Source organism: Anolis sagrei, chromosome 9 (assembly GCF_037176765.1).
Source record: "Anolis sagrei isolate rAnoSag1 chromosome 9, rAnoSag1.mat, whole genome shotgun sequence".
In the NCBI taxonomy this organism is placed as follows: Eukaryota; Metazoa; Chordata; class Lepidosauria; order Squamata; family Dactyloidae; genus Anolis; species Anolis sagrei.
This window is the reverse complement of record NC_090029.1, coordinates 864,327-883,754: the sequence shown is the minus strand read 5'-3', so window position 1 is coordinate 883,754 and position 19,428 is coordinate 864,327. Positions and strand designations below refer to the sequence as shown.

General features: G+C 47.9%; 1 protein-coding gene across 1 annotated transcript in view; it reads left to right on the top strand.

The window, feature by feature from the left end:
- Nucleotides 1–19,428, top strand: part of MYZAP (myocardial zonula adherens protein) — a 94,408-nt gene that overhangs the window by 25,433 nt on the left and 49,547 nt on the right. The window contains exons 5-8 of the mRNA XM_060755956.2: nt 4,163–4,276; nt 7,571–7,723; nt 13,515–13,640; nt 15,409–15,537. Of these exons, the coding sequence (XP_060611939.2) occupies nt 4,163–4,276; nt 7,571–7,723; nt 13,515–13,640; nt 15,409–15,537 (522 nt within the window). The remainder of the gene's footprint in view (nt 1–4,162; nt 4,277–7,570; nt 7,724–13,514; nt 13,641–15,408; nt 15,538–19,428) is intronic.

Sequence of the window (19,428 nt, the reverse complement as noted above, 5' to 3'; positions counted from 1 at the left end):
ATGCTAAATTCCAAAGCCAAGATTTTACCAGCTTTCTGAAAGTCAGGAAGGAAGGGGCAGATCTAATCTCCAACGGGAGTGAGTTCCAGAGCCGAGGGGCCATCACCGAGAAGGCCCTGTCCCTCATCCCCACCAGACGCGATTGCGAAGGTGGTGGGACTGAGAGCGAAGGACCCTCTAGAAGATCTTAACAACCTTTCTGAAAGTCAAGAGGGAAGGGGCAGATCTAATCTCCAGCGGGAGAGAGTCCCAGAGCCAAGGGGCCACCACTGAGAAGGCCCTGTCCCTCGTCCCCACCAGACGCGATTGCGAAGGTGGTGGGACTGAGAGCAGAGCCCCTCCAGAAGATCTTAACAACCTTGATGGTTCGTAGGGGAGAATCCGTTCGGACAGGTAAACTGGGCCGGAGTCGTTTAGGGATTTATAGGTCAACACTAGCACTTTGAATTGTGCACGGAAGCTAATTGGCAGCCAGTGGAACTGGCGAAACAGACGGTACCCCACTCCTGTTAGTAATCTGGCTGCCGAGCGTTGGACTGATTGAAGCTTCCAGGCAGTCTTCAGAGGCAACCCCACGTAGAGAGCGTTGCAGTAGTCTATACGGGATGTAACCAGAGTGTGGACCACCATGGCCAAGTCTGACTTCCCAAGGTACGGGCGTAGCTGGCGCACAAGCTTTAACTGTGCAAATTCTCCCCTGGCCACCGCTGAGACCTGGAGCTCCAGGCTCAGCGATGAGTCCAGGATCCCTCCCAAGCTGCGAACCTGCGTCTTCAGGGGGAGTGTGACCCTGTCCAACACAGGCTGTGACCCTATGCCCTGTTCGGCCTTACGACTGACCAGGAGGACCTCTGTCTTGTCTGGGTTTAGTTTCAATCTGTTGTCCCTCATCCAGTCGGTTACAGCGGCCAAGCACCGGTTCAAGACCTGAACAGCCTCCTTAGAAGAAGGTGGGAAGGAGTAACAGAGTTGGATGTCATCGGCGTACAGATGACACCAAACCCCGAAACTCCAGATGAGTTACCTCTGCTTTCAGCAACTGTCATTTGTTGTGATTCTTAAGCATAGATGCTGACCAGTCTGCTGCATTTTTCCTTTTACGTTCTGCTGGTCTTTCGCTTTCTTTTCCGGCGTTGGATTGCTTTGCACTTTGCTCACGTTGCGTCCCAGTCCGCCTTCCTCCCTCTCGTGCTTTTGGCAGATCTCTGGCTGCAAACTCAGCGCAGTGTCATCTTCTGGCGTCTCTAGTCTTAGAAGGCGTTCTCCAAGAGGAGCCCAAGGCATTTGAGATCAATATTTCTATCATCATCAGATGCAGGGCAGCTTCCGAGACCATTCCCGCCCTGAGAACTTTGGTCCGTGGGTGGTTTTAATGCTGCAATAAATAAATAAACAGTTATTTACAGAGTCCTATAGACATTGGTCTGGTGCCTTTGGTCCAACGAGCTTTCCACGAGGTCTTTAGCAGAACGGGTTGGGTGTTTCCATCCCTTGCTCTTTTCTGCACTGCTTTGGAAGTCTTCTCCATGGAAACTCTTTCACGAGGCAGCACTGGGAACCGTCTTAAGGCCGGCGTTGCTGGCGCAGGAAGTGCCCTTGCAGTTTGGACGAGGGGTTGGTTGTCTGAGGAAAACAGCAGCAGTCGGACACGACGAAAGGTTTTAAAATGATACCTTTTCCTTTGTCGAAGGCTTTCATGGCCGGAATCACTGGGTTGTTGTAGGTTTTTTCGGGCTATATGGCCATGCTCTAGAGGCATTCTCTCCTGATGTTTCGCCTGCATCTATGGCAAGCATCCTCAGAGGTAGAGAGGTCTGTTGGAACTAGGAAAATGGGTTTATATATCTGTGGAATGACCAGGGTGGGACAAAGGACTCTTGTCTGCTGGAACTAGGGGGGAATGTCTCAACTGACCATCTTGTATGGTTGAAGGCTTTCATGGCCGGAATCACTGGGTTGTTGTAGGTTTTTTCGGGCTGTATGGCCATGTTCTAGAGGCATTCTTTCCTGACGTTTCGCCTGCATCTATGGCAAGCATCCTCAGAGGTCGTGAGGTCTGTTGGAACTAGGAAAAAGGGTTTATATATCTGTGGAATAATGTCCAGTGTGGGACAAAGGACTCTTGTCAGTTGGAGTTAGGTGGGAATGTTTCAACAGACCACCTTGATTAGCATATAATGGCTTGACAGTGCCTGGGGCAATCTTTTGTTGAGAGGTGATTAGATGTCCTTGTTTGTTTCCTCTCTGTTGTTGTGCTGTTCTAATTTTGGATTTTTTTAATACTGGTAGCCAGATTTTGTTCATTTTCATGGTCTCCTCCTTTTTGTTGAAATATTCCACATGCTTCTTGTGGATTTCAAGGGCTTCTCTGTGTAGTCTGGCATGGTGGTTGTGAGAGTGGTCCAGCATCTAATCACCTCTCAATGAAAGATTGCTCCAGGCACTGCCAGGTGGTCAGCTGAAACATTCCCACCTAGCTCCAGCAGACAAGAGTCCTTTGCCCCCACTGGACATTATTCCACAGATATATAAACCCATTTTCCTAGTTCCAACAGACCTCACTAGAGCTAGGGGTGAATGTTTCAACTGACCACCTTGATTAGAATTTGATGGCCTGGCAGTGCCTGGAGCAATCTTTTGTTGAGAGGTGATGAGATGTCCTTGATTGTTTTCCCTCTGCTGTTTTAATGTTAGAGTTTTTTTTAATACTGATAGGCTATCAAATGCTAATCAAGGTGGTCACTTGAAACATTCACCCCTAGCTCCAGCAGACAAGAGTCCTTTGTCCCACCCTGGTCCTTCCACAGATATATAAACCCATTTTCCCAGTTCCAACAGACCTCACTACCTCTGAGGATGCTTGCCATAGATGCAGGCGAAACGACAGGAGAGAATGCCTCTAGACCATGGCCATATAGCCCGAAAAAAACCTACAACTAGGACATCTAATCACCTCTCAACAAAAGATTGCTCCAGGCAATGTCAGGCCATCAAATGCTAATCAAGGTGGTCAGTTGAAACATTCACACCTAGCTCCAGCAGACAAGAGTCCTTTGTCCCACCCTGGTCATTCCACAGATATATAAACCCTTTTTCCTGGCTCCAACAGAGCTCGCTACCTCTGGGGATGCTTGCCATAGATGCAGGCGAAACGTCAGGAGAGAATGCCTCTAGAACATGGCCATATAACCCGAAAAAACCTACAACTAGGACATCTAATCACCTCTCTAATCACCTGTATAAATATGTGAGAGGAAGCCACAGGGAGGAGGGAGCAAGCTTCCTTTCTGCTTCCTTGGAGACTAGGACGCGGTGGAACAATGGCTTCAAACTACAAGAGAGGAGATTCCATCTGAACATGAGGAAGAACTTCCTGACTGTGAGAGCTGTTCAGCAGTGGAACTCTCTGTCCCAGAGGGAGTGTGGTGGAGGCTCCTTCTTTGGAAGCTTTTAAGCAGAGGCTGGATGGCCATCTGTCAGGGGTGATTTGAATGCAATATTCCTGCTTCTTGGCAGAATGGGGTTGGACTGGATGATGGCCCAGGAGGTCTCTTCCAACTCTTTGATTCTATGATTCTATGATTCAACAAAAGATTGCTCCAGGCACTGTCAGGCCATTAAATACTAATCAAGGTGGTCAGTTGAAACATTCACACCTAGCTCCAGCAGACAAGAGTCCTTTGTCCCACCCTGGTCATTCCACAGATATATAAACCCATTTTCCTAGTTCCAACAGACCTCACAATCTCTGAGGATGCTTGCCATAGATGCAGGCGAAACGTCAGGAGAGAATGCCTCTAGAACATGGCCAGATAGCCCGAAAACAACCCAGTGATTTCTGGCCATGAAAGCCTTCGACAATATATAAATATGTACCTTGAAAGCAAGACCAATGCTGGCTGGCCCTGCGGTGAAAAATAATAATGATAATAATAATAATAATAATAATAATAATAATAATAATTATTATTATTATTATTATTATTTCTTTCCCTCCTCTCCTTATGACCCGAGGCGGGATACAACAGTGCTAAAACACATAATCAAAACGTATAATCCTTTCAAAACACACCGTAGAGTAGACATATGAAAACCTATTTCCATAAGATGCACAAAACGAAAGCTGGAAGTGCTGGGACTCTCCTTCTCTCTCCTTTCCTAGGCATCCGGGGCTCAACAGGGATCTCTGCAAAGCAGCCTGCAAGTCCACTCGACCGCTCTGGACAGCTTCAGCGAAATGAACAGCTCCTTGACCTCGGCCTCCATTGAGTTGCAGGTAAGTGGCTGATAGCGTGGTTGCTGTGGAGACTTGATTGCGTTGGCAAACATCCTTTGCGCCGCTTGTTTAAAGAAGGGCTTGGACATCGTTCCAAAAAGGGAAAGCTCGGGAGCTGGGAGAGAGAAAAGGGGGACGGTGTCCTTGGAAGGAAATGGTCTTCACACCAAGCCAGGCATGGGCCAACTTTGGCCCTCCACCCAGGTGTTTTGGACTCCAACTCACACAATTCCTGGCAGCCAGTAGGCGGTTAGAAATTGTGGGAGTTGGAGTCCAAAACACCTGTAGGGAGGGCCAAAGTTGGCCCATGCCTGCATTAAGCATTTGCTTAAGCATTTAAAGATGGCCTCAAAGCATAGACACTGAGAACTGGAAGCCCTGGCCCTTGAGTGCTCCAGCTGGAGGTCAGCTGTGACCAGCAGTGCTGCAGAATTTGAGGAGGCACGAGTGGAGGGTGAAAGAGAGAAACATGCCAAGAGGAAAGCACGTCAAGCCAACCCCGACCAGGACCACCTTCCACCTGGAAACCAATGCCCTCACTGTGGGAGAAGATGCGGGTCAAGAAGAGGGCTCCACAGCCACCTACGAACCCACAAGGAAACCCATCATGGAAGACCATCTTACTCGTCCAACGAGGGATCGCCTAAGGAAGGAAGGAAGCATTTGCTGAAATGTATTGTCGAAGGCTTTCATGGCCAGAATCACTGGGTTGTTGTAGTTTTTTCCGGGCTATATGGCCATGTTCTAGAGGCATTCTCTCCTGACATTCCGCCTGCATCTATGGCAAGCATCCTCAGAGGTAGTGAGGTCTGTTGGACCTAGGAAAATTGGGTTTATATATCTGTGGAATGACCAGGGTGGGACAAAGGACTCTTGTCTGTTGGAGCTAGGTGGGAATGTTTCAACTGACCACCTGGCAGTGCCTGGGGCAATCTTTAGATGCTGGACCACTCTCACAACCACCATTATTTATGTAAAACAGAAGAAGGTTGAATTTGAAATGTCGAAGGTTTTCATGGCCGGAATCACTGGGTTATTGTAGGTTTTTCCGGGCTATATGGCCATGGTCTAGCGGCATTCTCTCCTGACGTTTCGCCTGCATCTATGGCAAGCTTCCTCAGAGGTAGTGAGGTCTGTTGGAACTAGGAAAAAGGGTTTATATATCTGTGGAAGGACCAGGGTGGGACAAAGGACTCTTGTCTGCTGGAGCTAGGTGGGAATGTTTCAACTGACCACCTGGATTAGCATTTGTAGCCCCCGGTGGCGCAGTGGGTTAAACCCCTGTGCCGGCAGGACTGAAGACTGACAGGTTGCAGGTTCGAATTCGGGGAGAAGCAGATGAGCTCCCTCTATCAGCTCCAGCTCCTCATGCGGGGACATGAGAGAAGCCTCCCACAAGGATGATAAAAACATCAAAATCATCCAGGCATCCCCTGGGCAACGTCCTTGCAGATGGCCAATTCTCTCACATCAGGAGTGACTTGCAATCACTCCTGACACGACAGAAAAAAAATTAGCATTTGATGGGCTGGCAGTTTTTTTGGTGTGGCTTGTTAGTGCCTGGGGGAATCTTTTGTTGAGAGGTGATTAGCAGTCCCTGATTGCGTTGTTGTAGGTTTTTTTCGGGCTATATGGCCATGGTCTGGAGGCATTCTCTCCTGATGTTTCACCTGCATCTATGGCAAGCATCCACAGAGATAGTGAGGTCTGTTGGGACTAGGAAAAAGGGTTTATATATCTGTGGAATGACCGGGGTGGGACAAAGGACTCTTGTCTGCTGGAGCTAGGTGGGAATGTTTCAACTGACCACCTGGATTAGCATTTGTAGCCCCCGGTGGCGCAGTGGGTTAAACCCCTGTGCCGGCAGGACTGAAGACTGACAGGTTGCAGGTTCGAATTCGGGGAGAAGCAGATGAGCTCCCTCTATCAGCTCCAGCTCCTCATGCGGGGACATGAGAGAAGCCTCCCACAAGGATGATAAAAACATCAAAATCATCCAGGCATCCCCTGGGCAACGTCCTTGCAGATGGCCAATTCTCTCACATCAGGAGTGACTTGCAATCACTCCTGACACGACAGAAAAAAAATTAGCATTTGATGGGCTGGCAGTTTTTTTGGTGTGGCTTGTTAGTGCCTGGGGGAATCTTTTGTTGAGAGGTGATTAGCAGTCCCTGATTGCGTTGTTGTAGGTTTTTTTCGGGCTATATGGCCATGGTCTGGAGGCATTCTCTCCTGATGTTTCACCTGCATCTATGGCAAGCATCCACAGAGATAGTGAGGTCTGTTGGGACTAGGAAAAAGGGCTTATGTATCTGTGGAATGACCGGGGTGGGACAAAGGACTCTTGTCTGCTGGAGCTAGGGGTGGATGGGTTGTTGTAGTTTTTTTCAGGCTATATGGCCATGGTCTAGAGGCATTTTCTCCTGACGTTTCGCCTGCATCTATGGCAGGCATCCTCAGAGGTCGTGAGGTCTGTTGGAACTAAGAAAAAGGGTTTATATATCTGTGGAATGACCAGGGTGGGACAAAGGACTCTTGTCTGCTGGAGCGAGGTGTGAATGTTTCAACTGACCACCTTGATTAGCATATAATGGCCTGGCAGTTTTTTGATGTGGCTTGTTAGTGCCTGAGGGAATCTTTTGTTGAGAGGTGATTAGCAGTCCCTGATTGGGTTGTTGTAGGTTTTTTCGGGCTATATGGCCATGGTCTAGAGGCATTCTCTCCTGATGTTTCGCCTGCATCTGTGGCAAGCATCCTCAGAGGTAGTGAGGTCTGTTGGAACTAGGAAAATGGGTTTCTATATCTGTGGAATGACCAGGGTGGGACAAAGGACTCTTGTCTGCTGGAGTTAGGTGGGTATGTTTCAACTGACCACCTTGATTAGCATATAATGGCCTGACCGTGCCAGGGGGAATCTTTTGTTGAGAGGTGATTAGATGTGCCTGATTGTTTAGTCTCTGTTGTTTTGCTGTTGTAATTTTAGAGTTGGGACAATTTCAAATTTCAACAGAAAGGAGGAAACCATGAAAATGAACAAAATCTGGCTACCAGTATTGAAAAACTCTAAAATTACAAAAGACATGCACCAGAATGCCCTTTCTGCCTCGCATCTGTTTCCATTGTCTTCTTTGTTGTGTTCCCCAGTGTGTTAGGAGTGGAAGGGAGCCTTGTCCTTTATGGACCAAACTGGAAAATAGCTAGAAACGGTGCTGGGTTACTCGCAGTCTGTTCCTACCTCTTCAGGTTTTTGGTCAGCCGTGAACTCATTTTGCCTTTCCCTCCTTATGTTCCCAGAGGACCTTGGTCGATGTCACTTTGGAGAACACGCTCATCCGCGACCAGATCAAAAGCCTGAAGCAAACCCATGAACAGTCCATGGAAAGGCTGAAGGAAAAGCAGAAGCAGCTGGAGAAGGCCAGAGTCGAAAACGAGGTGCTCAAACTCAAGGTGAGCGGTATTTATTTGTCATGTCAGGGGCAACCCGTCAATTGTATTACATTTCTAACAGAACAAAACTGACAAACAGACAAAACACAAAATTTGCGAGTTTGGTAGTTGATTAAATGTCCTTTGGCCAGTCTCTGTCCCCTTGGAGTGACTCTGGTGTTGCTGCAAGGAGGTCCTCCCTTCTGCTTCATGTGGAAGAAGGGCTCAGGGTGCATTGCAGCAGGTGGTCAGTGGTTGGCTCTTCTCCACACTCGCATGTCGTGGATTCCACTGTGTGGCCCCATTTCTTGAGGTTGGCTCTGCATCTCGTGGTGACAGAGCGCAGTCTGTTCAGCGCCTTCCACGTCGCCCCATCTCCTCTGTGCCCAGGGGGAGTCTCTCGTTTGGTATCAGTTCTGGGTTTGAGCCTGCCACTTTTGGACTCTCGCTTGCCGGGGTGTTCCAGCGAGTGTCTCTGTAGATCTTAGAAAACTATATCTAGATTTAAGTCATAGACGTTCTGACTGATATCCAAACAAGGGATGGGCTGGAGATGTCTCTGCCTTGGTCCTTTCACTATTGGCTGCTCCTTCCCGGCGGATGTCAGGTGGTGCAATACCGGCTAAGCAGTGTAATTTCTCCAGTGGTGTAGGGCGCAGGCACCCCATGATAATGCGGCATGTCTCATTCAGAGCCACATCCACTGTTTTAGCGTGGTGAGATGTGTTCCACACTGGGCATGCGTACTCAGCAGCAGAGTAGCACAGCGCAAGGGCAAATGCCTTCACTGTGTCTGGTTGTGATCCCCAGGTTGTGCCAGTCAGCTTTTGTATGATATTGTTTCTAGCGCCCACTTTTTGCTTGATGTTCAGGCAGTGCTTCTTGTAGGTCAGAGCATGGTCCAGAGTGATTCCCAGATATTTGGTTGCGCTGCAATGCTCCCAGGGGATTCCTTCCCAGGTCACCCTCAGAGCTCGGGATGCTTGTCTGTTCTTGATATGAAAAGCACATGTCTGTGTTTCAGATGGGTTACGGATCAGCTGGTTTTCCCTGTAGTTGGCAGTAAGAGCACCTAGAGCTTCGGAGAGCTTCTGTTCAACCATCTCAAAGCTCCCTGCTTGGGCGGTGATGTCACGATCATCAGCATAGATGGAGCTCTCTGTCCCTTCTGGCATTGGCTGGTCATTTGTGTAGATGTTGAACATGGATGGAGCAAGCACGCTCCCCTGAGGCAGGCCGTTCTTCTGTTTCCGCCATCTGCTTCTCTGGCCCTGGAACTCAGCAAAAAAGCTCCTGTTTTGTAGCAGGTTTCCTATGAGGCGGGTGAGGGGGTCGTCCTTTGTGATACTATACATTTTTCTCAGGAGAAGGTGGTGGTTCACAGTATCATAAGCTGCTGACAGGTCTATGAAGGGTGACCAAAGTGGAACTGGGGAAGAGGAAACCGCAGCAGCCGCTCTCCTTGAAAAGGAAGGGATCTGCGACCCTTTGCGAAATGCTTCTTGGTTGCGACAGTGCCCGTGTCAATCCCTGTGGAATGTGGAGCCGTGATGCCTTTGTTGACACAGAGGCCGGGATAGGTTCATGAGGCAGCAAGAGCCAGCTTTTTGTGCCTGTTTCCTCATGCTTTGTTTTTGTTGTTCTGTCAATGGAACTTTGTCAGAGAGGACGAAGCAAAGTATTCGGAGGCGTTGAGTCGCCCTTGTTTGCTTTAAACAATGGCTAATTTCCTCCCAGCAGCTGAGTTTACAAAACAAGCTGTTTTGCAAGTGAAGGGTGTGCATGGAGCGTTTCCTACACTGCAGTAACACTATGCAACACAATTTTTGTTGCTGGATTACAGTTGTCATTTCTTAATTGTCTTTATCATAAAAAAAAACCATGGAAAAAGTTTACCAACTGGCAAAAAACATTATCTGCAGGAGGGACATCATCTTGCCATAGCACATTTGGCTCTAGGTTTCCAATGAATATTCCATCATTGAATCATAGAATCCTAGAATCCTAGCATTAGGTCATCCAGTCCAACCCCATCCTGCCAAGAAGCAGGAATATGGCATTCAAATCATCCCTGACAGACGGCCATCCAGCCTCTGCTTCAAAGCCTCCAAAAAGGGGGCCTCCACCACACTCCGGGGCAGAGAGTTCCACTGCTGAACATCTCTCACAGTTATAGAATCCTAGAGTTGGAAGAGACCTCCTGGGCCATCATCCAGTCCACCCCCATTCTGCCAAGAAGCAGGAATATTGCATTCAAATCACCCCTGACAGATGGCCATCCAGCCTCTGTTTCAAAGCTTCCAAAGAAGGAGCCTCCACCACACCTTGGGGCAGAGAGTTGCACTGCTGAACGGCTCTCACAGTCAGGAAGTTCTTCCTCGTGTTCAGGTGGAATCTCCTCTCTTGTAGTTCGAAGCCATTGTTCCCTTGTGTACTAGTCTCCAGGGAAGCAGAAAGGAAGCTTGCTCCCTCCTCCTCCCTGTGGCTTCCTCTCACATATTTATACATGGCTATCATATCTCCTCTCAGCCTTCTCTTCTTCAGGCTAAACATGCCCAGCTCCTTAAGCCGCTCCTCATAGGGCTTGTTCTCCAGACCCTTGATCATTTTAGTCGCCCTCCTCTGAACACATTCCAGCTTAGAGTCAATATCTCTCTTCAATTGTGGTGCCCAGAATTGGACACAATATTCCAGGTAACGTGGTCTAACCAGGGCGGAATAGAGCATGGGGAGCAGGACTTCCTTAGATCTAGACACTATGCTCCTATTGATGCAGGCCCAAATCCCATTGGCTTTTTTTGGCACCACATCACATTCCTGGCTCATGTTCCCCTTCCTCCCCACGAGGACTCCAAGATCTTTTCCACCTGTCCTTCTTTCCAGCCAGGCCTCCTCGTCCCCCATTCTGTCTCTTTGCATTTCGTTTTTCCTGCCAAAGTGGAGTATCTTGCATTTGTCCCTGTTGAACTTCATTTTGTGAGTTTTGACCATTCATCTCCCTCATCTGTGGAGATCCCTTTGAGTCCTGCTCCTGTCCTCTGGAGTCTTGGCTCTCCCTCCCCATTTGATCCCGTCTGTAAACTTGATGATCCTGCCTTCTCCCCCTTCATCTAAGAAGTCATGAATGATCAGGACCAGGCCCAGGACGGAACCCTCCTGGTGGCACTGCACTCGTCACTTATTTCTTTCCAGGATGAAGAGGAAGTCTTGTTTAAGGAGCTCCATTGGCTGCCGTTCATTTACCGGTCCCAATTCAAGGTGCAGGTTCTCATCTACAAAGCCCTAAACAGTTTGGGACCCGCCTACCTTCGTGACCGCATCTCTGTGAACAAACTCACACAATCTCTTCGATCATCCGGAGAAGCCCTGCTCGCGCTCCCACCACCATTGCAAGCATGATTGATGGGGACGAGGGAGAGGGCCTTCTCGGTGGTGGCCTCTCAACTCTGGAACTCACTCCCCAAGGATATTAGACAAGCCCCAACTCTGGCAGTCTTTAGGAGAAGCCTGAAAACGTGGCTGTTTCAGTGTGCCTTCCCAGAATAAGGAAACTCCCCGCAATATGTCCCTAAACGCACTTTATTAATGATCTAGGATTGTCTGCACATTCATCCCTCTCCAAAACTTCTATCTCAGTTCCATGTCACCTTCTCATGCCCAGCATTATTTTTTTTTTAAAATTAATTATTACATTGCGTCGTGTTACTGTTAATGTTTATTGCTTTTTTTGCTTATGAGTTTATGTATTGTTTTGTATTATTGTTGTTATTGTTTATTGTTGTATTGTGGGCTTGGTCTCCTGTAAGCCGCACCGAGTCCCTTGGGGAGATGGTAGCGGGGTACAAATAAAGTTATTATTATTATTATTATTATTATTATTATTATTATTATTATATACACAGACTGGGCCACAGCAAGCCGTGGCAGGGGACGGCTACTTTTAAAATATATTAAATATTAAAGCAGAATTAAATATCATTAGTATTGAAGGCAATTCAGGTCAAACCATTTATTTGTCGTGTCAGAGCAACCAGTCCATTATATTACATTTCTAACAGAACAAAGCAAACAAACAGAAAAATACACAACTTGTGAGTTTGGTAGCTGGTTAAATGTCCTTTGACCAGTCTCTGTCCCCTTGGAGTGCCTCTAGTGTTGCCGCAAGGAGGTCCTCCCTTGTGCATCATGTGGCAGGGCTCAGGGTGCATTGCAGCAGGTGGTCTCTGGTTGGCTCTTCTCCACACTCGCATGTCGTGGATTCCACTTTCTGGCCCCATTTGTGAAGGTTGGCTCTGCATCTGGTGGTGCCAGAGCGCAGTCTGTTCAGCGCCTTACAAGTCGCCCTGTCTTCTGTGTGCCCAGGTGGGAGTCTCTCATCTGGTATCAGTTCTGGGTTTGAGCCTGCCACTTTTGGACTCTTGCTTGCTGAGGTGTTCCATCGAGTGTCTCTGTAGATCTTAGAAAACTATTTCTTGATTTAAGTCATTGATGTGCTGGCTGATACCCAAACAGGGGATGAGCTGGAGATGTCTCTGCCTTGGTCCTTTCACTATTGGCTGCTACTTCCCGGCGGATGTCAGGTGGTGCAATACCGGCTAAGCAGTATAATTTCTCCCGTGGTGTAGGGCGCAGACACCCCGTCATAGTGCAGCATATCTCATTAAGAGCCACATCCACTGTTTTAGCGTGGTGAGATGTGTTCCACACTGGGCATGCATACTCAGAAGCAGAGTAGCACAGCGCAAGGGCAGATGTCTTCACTGTGTCTGGTTGTGATCCCCAGGTTGTGCCAGTCAGCTTTCGTATGCTATTGTTTGTAGCACCCACTTTTTGCTTGATGTTCAGGCAGTGCTTCTTGTAGGTCAGAGCAAGGTCCAGAGTGACTCCTCCCAGGTATTTGGGTGTGCTGGAATGCTCCCGTGGGATTCCTTCCCAGGTGATCTTCAGAGCTCGGGATGCTTGTCTGTTCTTGAGATGAAAAGCACATGTCTGTGTTTTAGATGGGTTAGGGATCAGCTGTTTTCCCTGTCATAGGCAGTAAGAGCACCTAGAGCTTCGGAAAGCTTCTGTTCTACCATCTCAAAGCTCCCTGCTTGAGCGGTAATGGCGTGATCATCAGCATAGATGAAACTCTCTGTCCCTTCTGGCAGTGGCTGGTCATTTGTGTAGATGTTGAACATGGATGGAGCAAGCACGCTCCCCTGAGGCAGGCCGTTCTTCTGTTTCCGCCATCTGCTTCTCTGGCCCTGGAACTCAACAAAAAAGCTCCTGTTTTGTAGCAGGTTTCCTATGAGGCGGGTGAGGTGGTCGTCCTGTGTGAGATTATACAGGGTTAGTCAAAATGAATAGGCCAATAAGAAAATTAATTGTAGCCGAATTGGCCTATTCATTTTGACTAACCCTGTATATATGATATATGATTAGGGATCAGCTGGTTTTCCCTGTAAGAGGCAGTAAGGGCACCTAGAGCTTCGGAGAGCTTCTGTTCAACCATCTCAAAGCTCCCTGCTTGAGCGGTGATGGCACGATCATCAGCATAGATGAAGCTCTCTGTCCCTTCTGGCTGGTCATTTGTGTAGATGTTGAAAGTCAAACCATGAAAACATATTTTATGGTTAGAAGGTCAAACCATGAAAACATATTAAAAACTAAAAGCCACAGCAGCCCTTGTCTTGTTCTTAAAATGTATGGTGAGCTTGAGCTTAATGGAACGTATTCGGCGTCTCGGATGAAGGGCATCGTTCTTTGTGATCGGTGCTCAAATGTGCTTCCCGTCTTCCGCCTGTTTTGATCCTCTTCCTTCTTTCTGTAGGTGGAATGTTCTCAAGAGGCCAACGCAGACGTCATGAGAGAGATGACCAGGAAACTGTACAGTCAATACGAGGAAAAGCTCCGGGAGGAAGAGAAGAAGCATCAGCTGGAGAAAGAAACCCTCATTGTACGCAAGGAGCTCCTTCTGGGTTGGGTTCCGAGTTGGGTTCTAAGTCAACTCTTACTGTAGCAAGCATTTCCGTCTCCTGGGACTCGAACTACAGGAATCTATGCTACCCATAATATAGAAAGAAACATGAAATACAAGAAAAGATATTTCACCTTAATTATTTATCGTGTCAGGAGCAAACCAAACAGTTGCATTGCATTTTAAACAAACAAAACACAAAGTTTGCAAGTTTAGTAGTTAATTAAATATCCTTTGACCACCATCTGGCCACTTGGGGTGCCTCTGGTGTTGCCGCAAGGAAGACACAAGACACCCAACAACCCAATGTATGTCCTTCGCTCAAAAAAGTTGATTTTGTCATTTCGGAGTTGTAGTTCCTGGGATTTATAGTTCACCTACAATCAAAGAGCATTCTGAACTCCACCAATGATGGAATTGAACCAATCTTGGGACACAGGACTTGCATGACCAACAAAAAAACAGTAGAAGGGTTTGGTGGGCATTGACCTTGAGTTTGGGAGTTGTAGTTCACCTACATCCAGAGAGCACTTTGGACGCAAACAATGACGGATCTGGACCAAACTTGGGACGAATACTCCATATGCCCAAATATAAACACAGATGGAGTTTGGGGGAAATATTTATTTATTTATTTATTTACTTCATTTGTATACCGCCATTCTCAGCCCTAAGGCGACTCATAGCACCTTGACATTTGGGAGTTGTGGTTTCTGGGACCAGTATCTGGCCCCTTGGAGTGCCTCTGGTGTTGCTGCAAGAAGGTCCTCCCTGGTGCATCATGTGGCAGGGCTCAGGGTGCATTGCAGCAGGTGGTCAGTGGTTGGCTCTTCTCCACACTCGCATGTCGTGGACTCCACTTTGTGGCCCCATTTCTTGAGGTTGGCTCTGCATCTCGTGGTGCCAGAGTGCAGTCTGTTCAGCGCCTTCTAAGTCGCCCCGTCTTCTGTGTGCCCAGGGGGGAGTCTCTCATTTGGTATCAGGTTCTGGGTTTGAGCCTGCCACTTTTGGACTCTCGCTTGCTGAGGTGTCCCAGTGAGTGTTGCTGTAGATCTTAGAAAACTATTTCTTGATTTAAGTCGAGATTTCACCTGAACGTATGGGAAACTTCCTGACCATAAGAAATATTCAACAGTGGAACTCTTTGCCTCAGGGTAGTTTCAGACAGGCAAAAGATCCAAGAGGAAGTGGCATTTTAAATCCCACTTCCTCTTGGTATGGAGGCCAACATTTGGGCATATTGAGTATTTGTGTAGAGTTTGGTCCAGATCCATCATTGTTTGAGTCCACAGTGCTCTCTGGATGTAGGTGAACTACAACTCCAAAACCAAAGGATACTGCCCACCAAAGCCTTTCTGTTGGTCATGGGAGAATTGTGTGCCAAGTTTGGTTCAATTCCATCATTGGTGGGGTTCAGAATGCTCTTTGGTTGTAGGTGAACTATAAATCCCAGCAACTATAACTCCCAAATGACAAAATCAATTTTTTGAGTGAAGGACATACATTGGGTTGTTAGGTGTCTTGTGTCCAAATTTGGGGTCAATTCCCCCAGTGGTTTTTGAGTTCTGTTAATCCCACAAACGAACATGACATTTTAAAATATAGATTATTATTATTATTATTATTATTATTATTATTATTTTACTGACGCAAAAGCACAGTATGTCACAGCAAACGAGATCTATGTGCCATGAAAGCCTTCGACAATACAGATTCTAATAGTGTTTTTTTAATTGTTTCTTGGAAGGCTGAAACCAACAGACTTCTTTCAGCGATTGAAGATGCAAACCAGAGGATGAAACTCTCAGAAAGCAGCTTGCAAGAAAAAGACCAACGAATAGGCGAGCTGGATCGGTTCATACAACGCATGGAAGAGGTAAGCGTGTCCGGCGTGTTTTGCTGGCTGGGGCAGAGGCCAAAGACTCCATGCCCACCTTGCCATCAAGTGTTTCAGGGCAGCTATTTATTTATTTATCATGTCATCAGCAACCTGACCATTGTATTACATTTCTAACAGAACAAAACAAACAAAAAGATTAAAAAAAACACAGATTTTGCAAGCTTGGTAGTTCATTAAATGTCCTTTGACCAGTATCTGGCCACTTGGAGTGCCTCTGGTGTTGCCACAAGGAGGTCCTCCCTTGTGCATGTGGCAGGGCTTAGGTTGGGCCTGCCACTTTTGGACTCTCGCTTGCTGGGGTGTTCCAGCGAGTGTCTCTGTAGATCTAAGAAAACTATTTCTAGATTTAAGTCATTGACGTGCTGGCTGATACCCAAACAAGGGAAGAGCTGGAGATGTCTCTGCCTTGGTCCTTTCACTATTGGCTGCTACTTCCCAGCGGATGTCAGGTGGTGCAATACCGGCTAAGCAGTGTAATTTCTCCAGTGGTGTGGGGCGCAGGCACCCCGTGATAATGCGGCATGTCTCATTAAGACCCACATCCACTGTTTTAGCATGGTTCCTTCTACTCTGCCACTTTTGGACTCTCGCTTGCTGGGGTGTTCCATCGAGTGTCTCTGTAGATCTTAGAAAACTATGTCTTGATTTAAGTCGTTGACGTGCTGGCTGAGACCCAAACAGGGGATGAGCTGGAGATGTCTCTGCCTTGGTCCTGTCACTATTGGCTGCCACTTCCCGGCGGATGTCAGGTGGTGCGATACCGGCTAAGCAGTGCAATTTCTCCAGTGGTGTGGGGCGCAGACATACCGTGATAATGCATTTTTCAAATATGTGAGCCTTAATCCCACAACCAGCACGGCAGAGGCACTGCCCGGATGTCTCATGGTGGTGGCCCTCTTGCTGAACCAGTTGTGGCAGATTCCCCCGGCGGCCTCGGCCTTTCCTCGTGCCCGGCCCTGCTCTGCCCTTCCTTTTCACGGACTTTGCTCCCAGTGAGTGAAACCCAGTCCTTCCCGTTTCAGGAGTCTTTCTCATTTTATTGAACAGCGGGAAGGTCCTCTCTTCTAGAAACACCTTGCTTGCGCAGGAGGAGAAACTTGTCCTCCCATTGACATCTATTCATCCTCCCCATCCAAACAAAAACGCTTTCCAAGGTCGCCCCATTTTCTTTTGGTTTCTTTTTTTTATTCCCAGTAGGAAAGTTTTGGTTTTAATGGGATTTTGTACTTTAATATAGTTTCCATGCCTCTGTGGATACTCACCGGAGCATCATACAGGGAGCATACCACCCCTCTGCTATGCCAGTTCCATTGGCTGCCGGTTCAATTCCGAGCACAATTCAGAGTGCTGGTTCTGACCTACAAAACCCTATATGGTTCCGGCAGGGCATACCTGTCCGAACGAATCTCCTACTACGTCCCACTTTGGAGTTTAAGATCCTCTGGGGAGGCCCTGCTCTCGGTCCCACCTTTATCACAAGCGAGACTGGTGGGGACGAGGGACAGGGCCTTCTCGGTGGTGGCCCCCCGCCTGGGGAAATTAGGTCATCAACATCCCTCCTCTCTTTCAGAAGGAAGCTAAAAACCTGGATATGGGACCAGGCCTTTGGGTAATCTGGCAGATGGATGAAAGGCAATGACGACCAGAGTAGGAAAGGACTATGACAAGGCTGGATATGGATTATGGATTTATGAATTGACGAACGTTGACCACAAGATGATTTTATTGCTGCTATTAACTGTTTTAATTAGTTATAACTGTTGTCATTATATTGGAATTTGTATATTGTATTTTGTGAATTGTTGGGCAATTAATTGTGCCTTTTGTAAACCGCCCTGAGTCCCCCCGAGGGGGTTGAGCACAGCGTGGTAGAAGCACCCGAAATAAATAAATAAATAAATCTGTGGGTTTTTAGCCAGAATTGGTTAAATGGGCGAACCCAGAGGGTGATTCTCCCCAGGGCTTCCTCCTCTTCATCCTGGAAAGAAGGGACGAGCGGAGGGCCATCTGCAGGGTTCCGTCCGGGCCCGGTCCTGCTCAGGATCTTCATTCATGACTTCTTAGATGAAGGGCGAGAAGGCAGGATCATCACGTTTGCAGACAACGCCAAATTGGGAGGGAGAGCCAAGACTCCAGAGGACAGGAGCAGGATTCAAAGGGATCTCCACAGATTAGAGAGATTTATTTATTTGTCATGTCAGGGCAACCAGTCAATTGTATTACATTTCTAACAGAACAAAACAAACAAACGGACAAAACACAAAATTTGCGAGTTTGGTAGTGGATTAAATGTCCTTTGAGCAGTCTCTGTCCCCTTGGAGTGCCTCTGGTGTTGCCGCAAGGAGGTCCTCCCTTGTGCATCATGTGGCAGGGCTCAGGGTGCATTGCAGCAGGTGGTCAGTGGTTGGCTCTTCTCCGCACTCACATGTCGTGGACTCCACTTTGTGGCCCCATTTCTGGAGGTTGGCTCTGCATCTCGTGGTGCCCGAGTGCAGTCTGTTCAGTGCCTTCCAAGTCGCCCACTCTTCTTCTGTGTGCCCAGGAGGGAGTCTCTCATTGGGTATCAGCCATGGGTTTGAGCCTGCCACTTTTGGACTCTCGCTTGCTGAGGTTTTCCAGCGAGTGTTTCTGTAGATCTTAGAAAACTATTTGTTGACGTGCTGGCTGATACCCAAACAGGGGATGGGCTGGAGATGTCTCTGCGTTGGTCCTTTCACTATTGGCTGCTCCTTCCCGGCGGATGTCAGGTGGTGCCATACCGGCTAAGCAGTGTAATTTCTCCAGTGGTGTAGGGCGCAGACACCCCGTGATAATGCAGCATGTCTCATTAAGAGCCACATCCACTGTTTTAGTGTGGTGAGATGTGTTCCACACTGGGCATGCAGACTCAGCAGCAGAATAGCATAGCGTGAGGGCAGATGTCTTCACTGTGTCTGGTTGTGATCCCCAGGTTGTGCCAGTCAGCTTTCGTATGAGATTGTGTCTAGCACCCACATTTTGCTTGATGTTCAGGCAGAGCTTCTTGTAGGTCAGAGCACAGTCCAGATTGACTCCTCCCAGGTATTTGGGTGCAATGCTGCAATGCTCCAGTGAGATTCCTTCCCAGGTCATCCTCAGAGCTCAGGATGCTTCTCTGTTTTTGAGATGAAAGGCACATGTCTGTGTTTTAGATGGGTTGGGGATCAGTTGGTCTTCCCTGTAATAGGCAGTAAGGGCACTAGGGCTTCAGAGAGGTTCTGTTCAACCATCTCAAAGCTGGGTTGTTTATTTTGCATTGTCAAAGGCTTTCATGGCCGGAATCACTGGGTTGTTGTAGGTTTTTTTGGGCTATATGGCCATGATCTGGAGGCATCCTCTCCTGATGTTTTGCCTGCATCTATGGCAAGCATCCTCAGAGGTAGTGAGGTCCGAAAACACTACAACAACCCAGTGATTCCAGCCATGAAAGCCTTCGACAATACATCTCAAAGCTCCCTGCTTGAGCGGTGATGGCACGATCATCAGCATAGATGAAACTCTCTGTCCCTTCTGGCAGTGGCTGGTCATTTGTGTAGATGTTGAGCATGGATGGAGCAAGCACGCTCCCCTGAGGCAGGCCGTTCTTCTGTTTCCGCCATCTGCTTCTCTGGCCCTGGAACTCAACAGAAAAGCTCCTGTTTTGTAGCAGGTTGTTTCCTATGAGGCGGGTGAGGTGGTCGTAGTCCTTTGTGAGATTATATATATGATATATGATTAAGGATCAGCTGGTTTCCCCTGTAATAGGCAGTAAGAGCACCTAGAGCTTCGGAGAGCTTCTGTTCAACCATCTCAAAGCTCCCTGCTTGAGCAGTGATGGCACGATCATCAGCATAGATGAAGCTCTCTGTC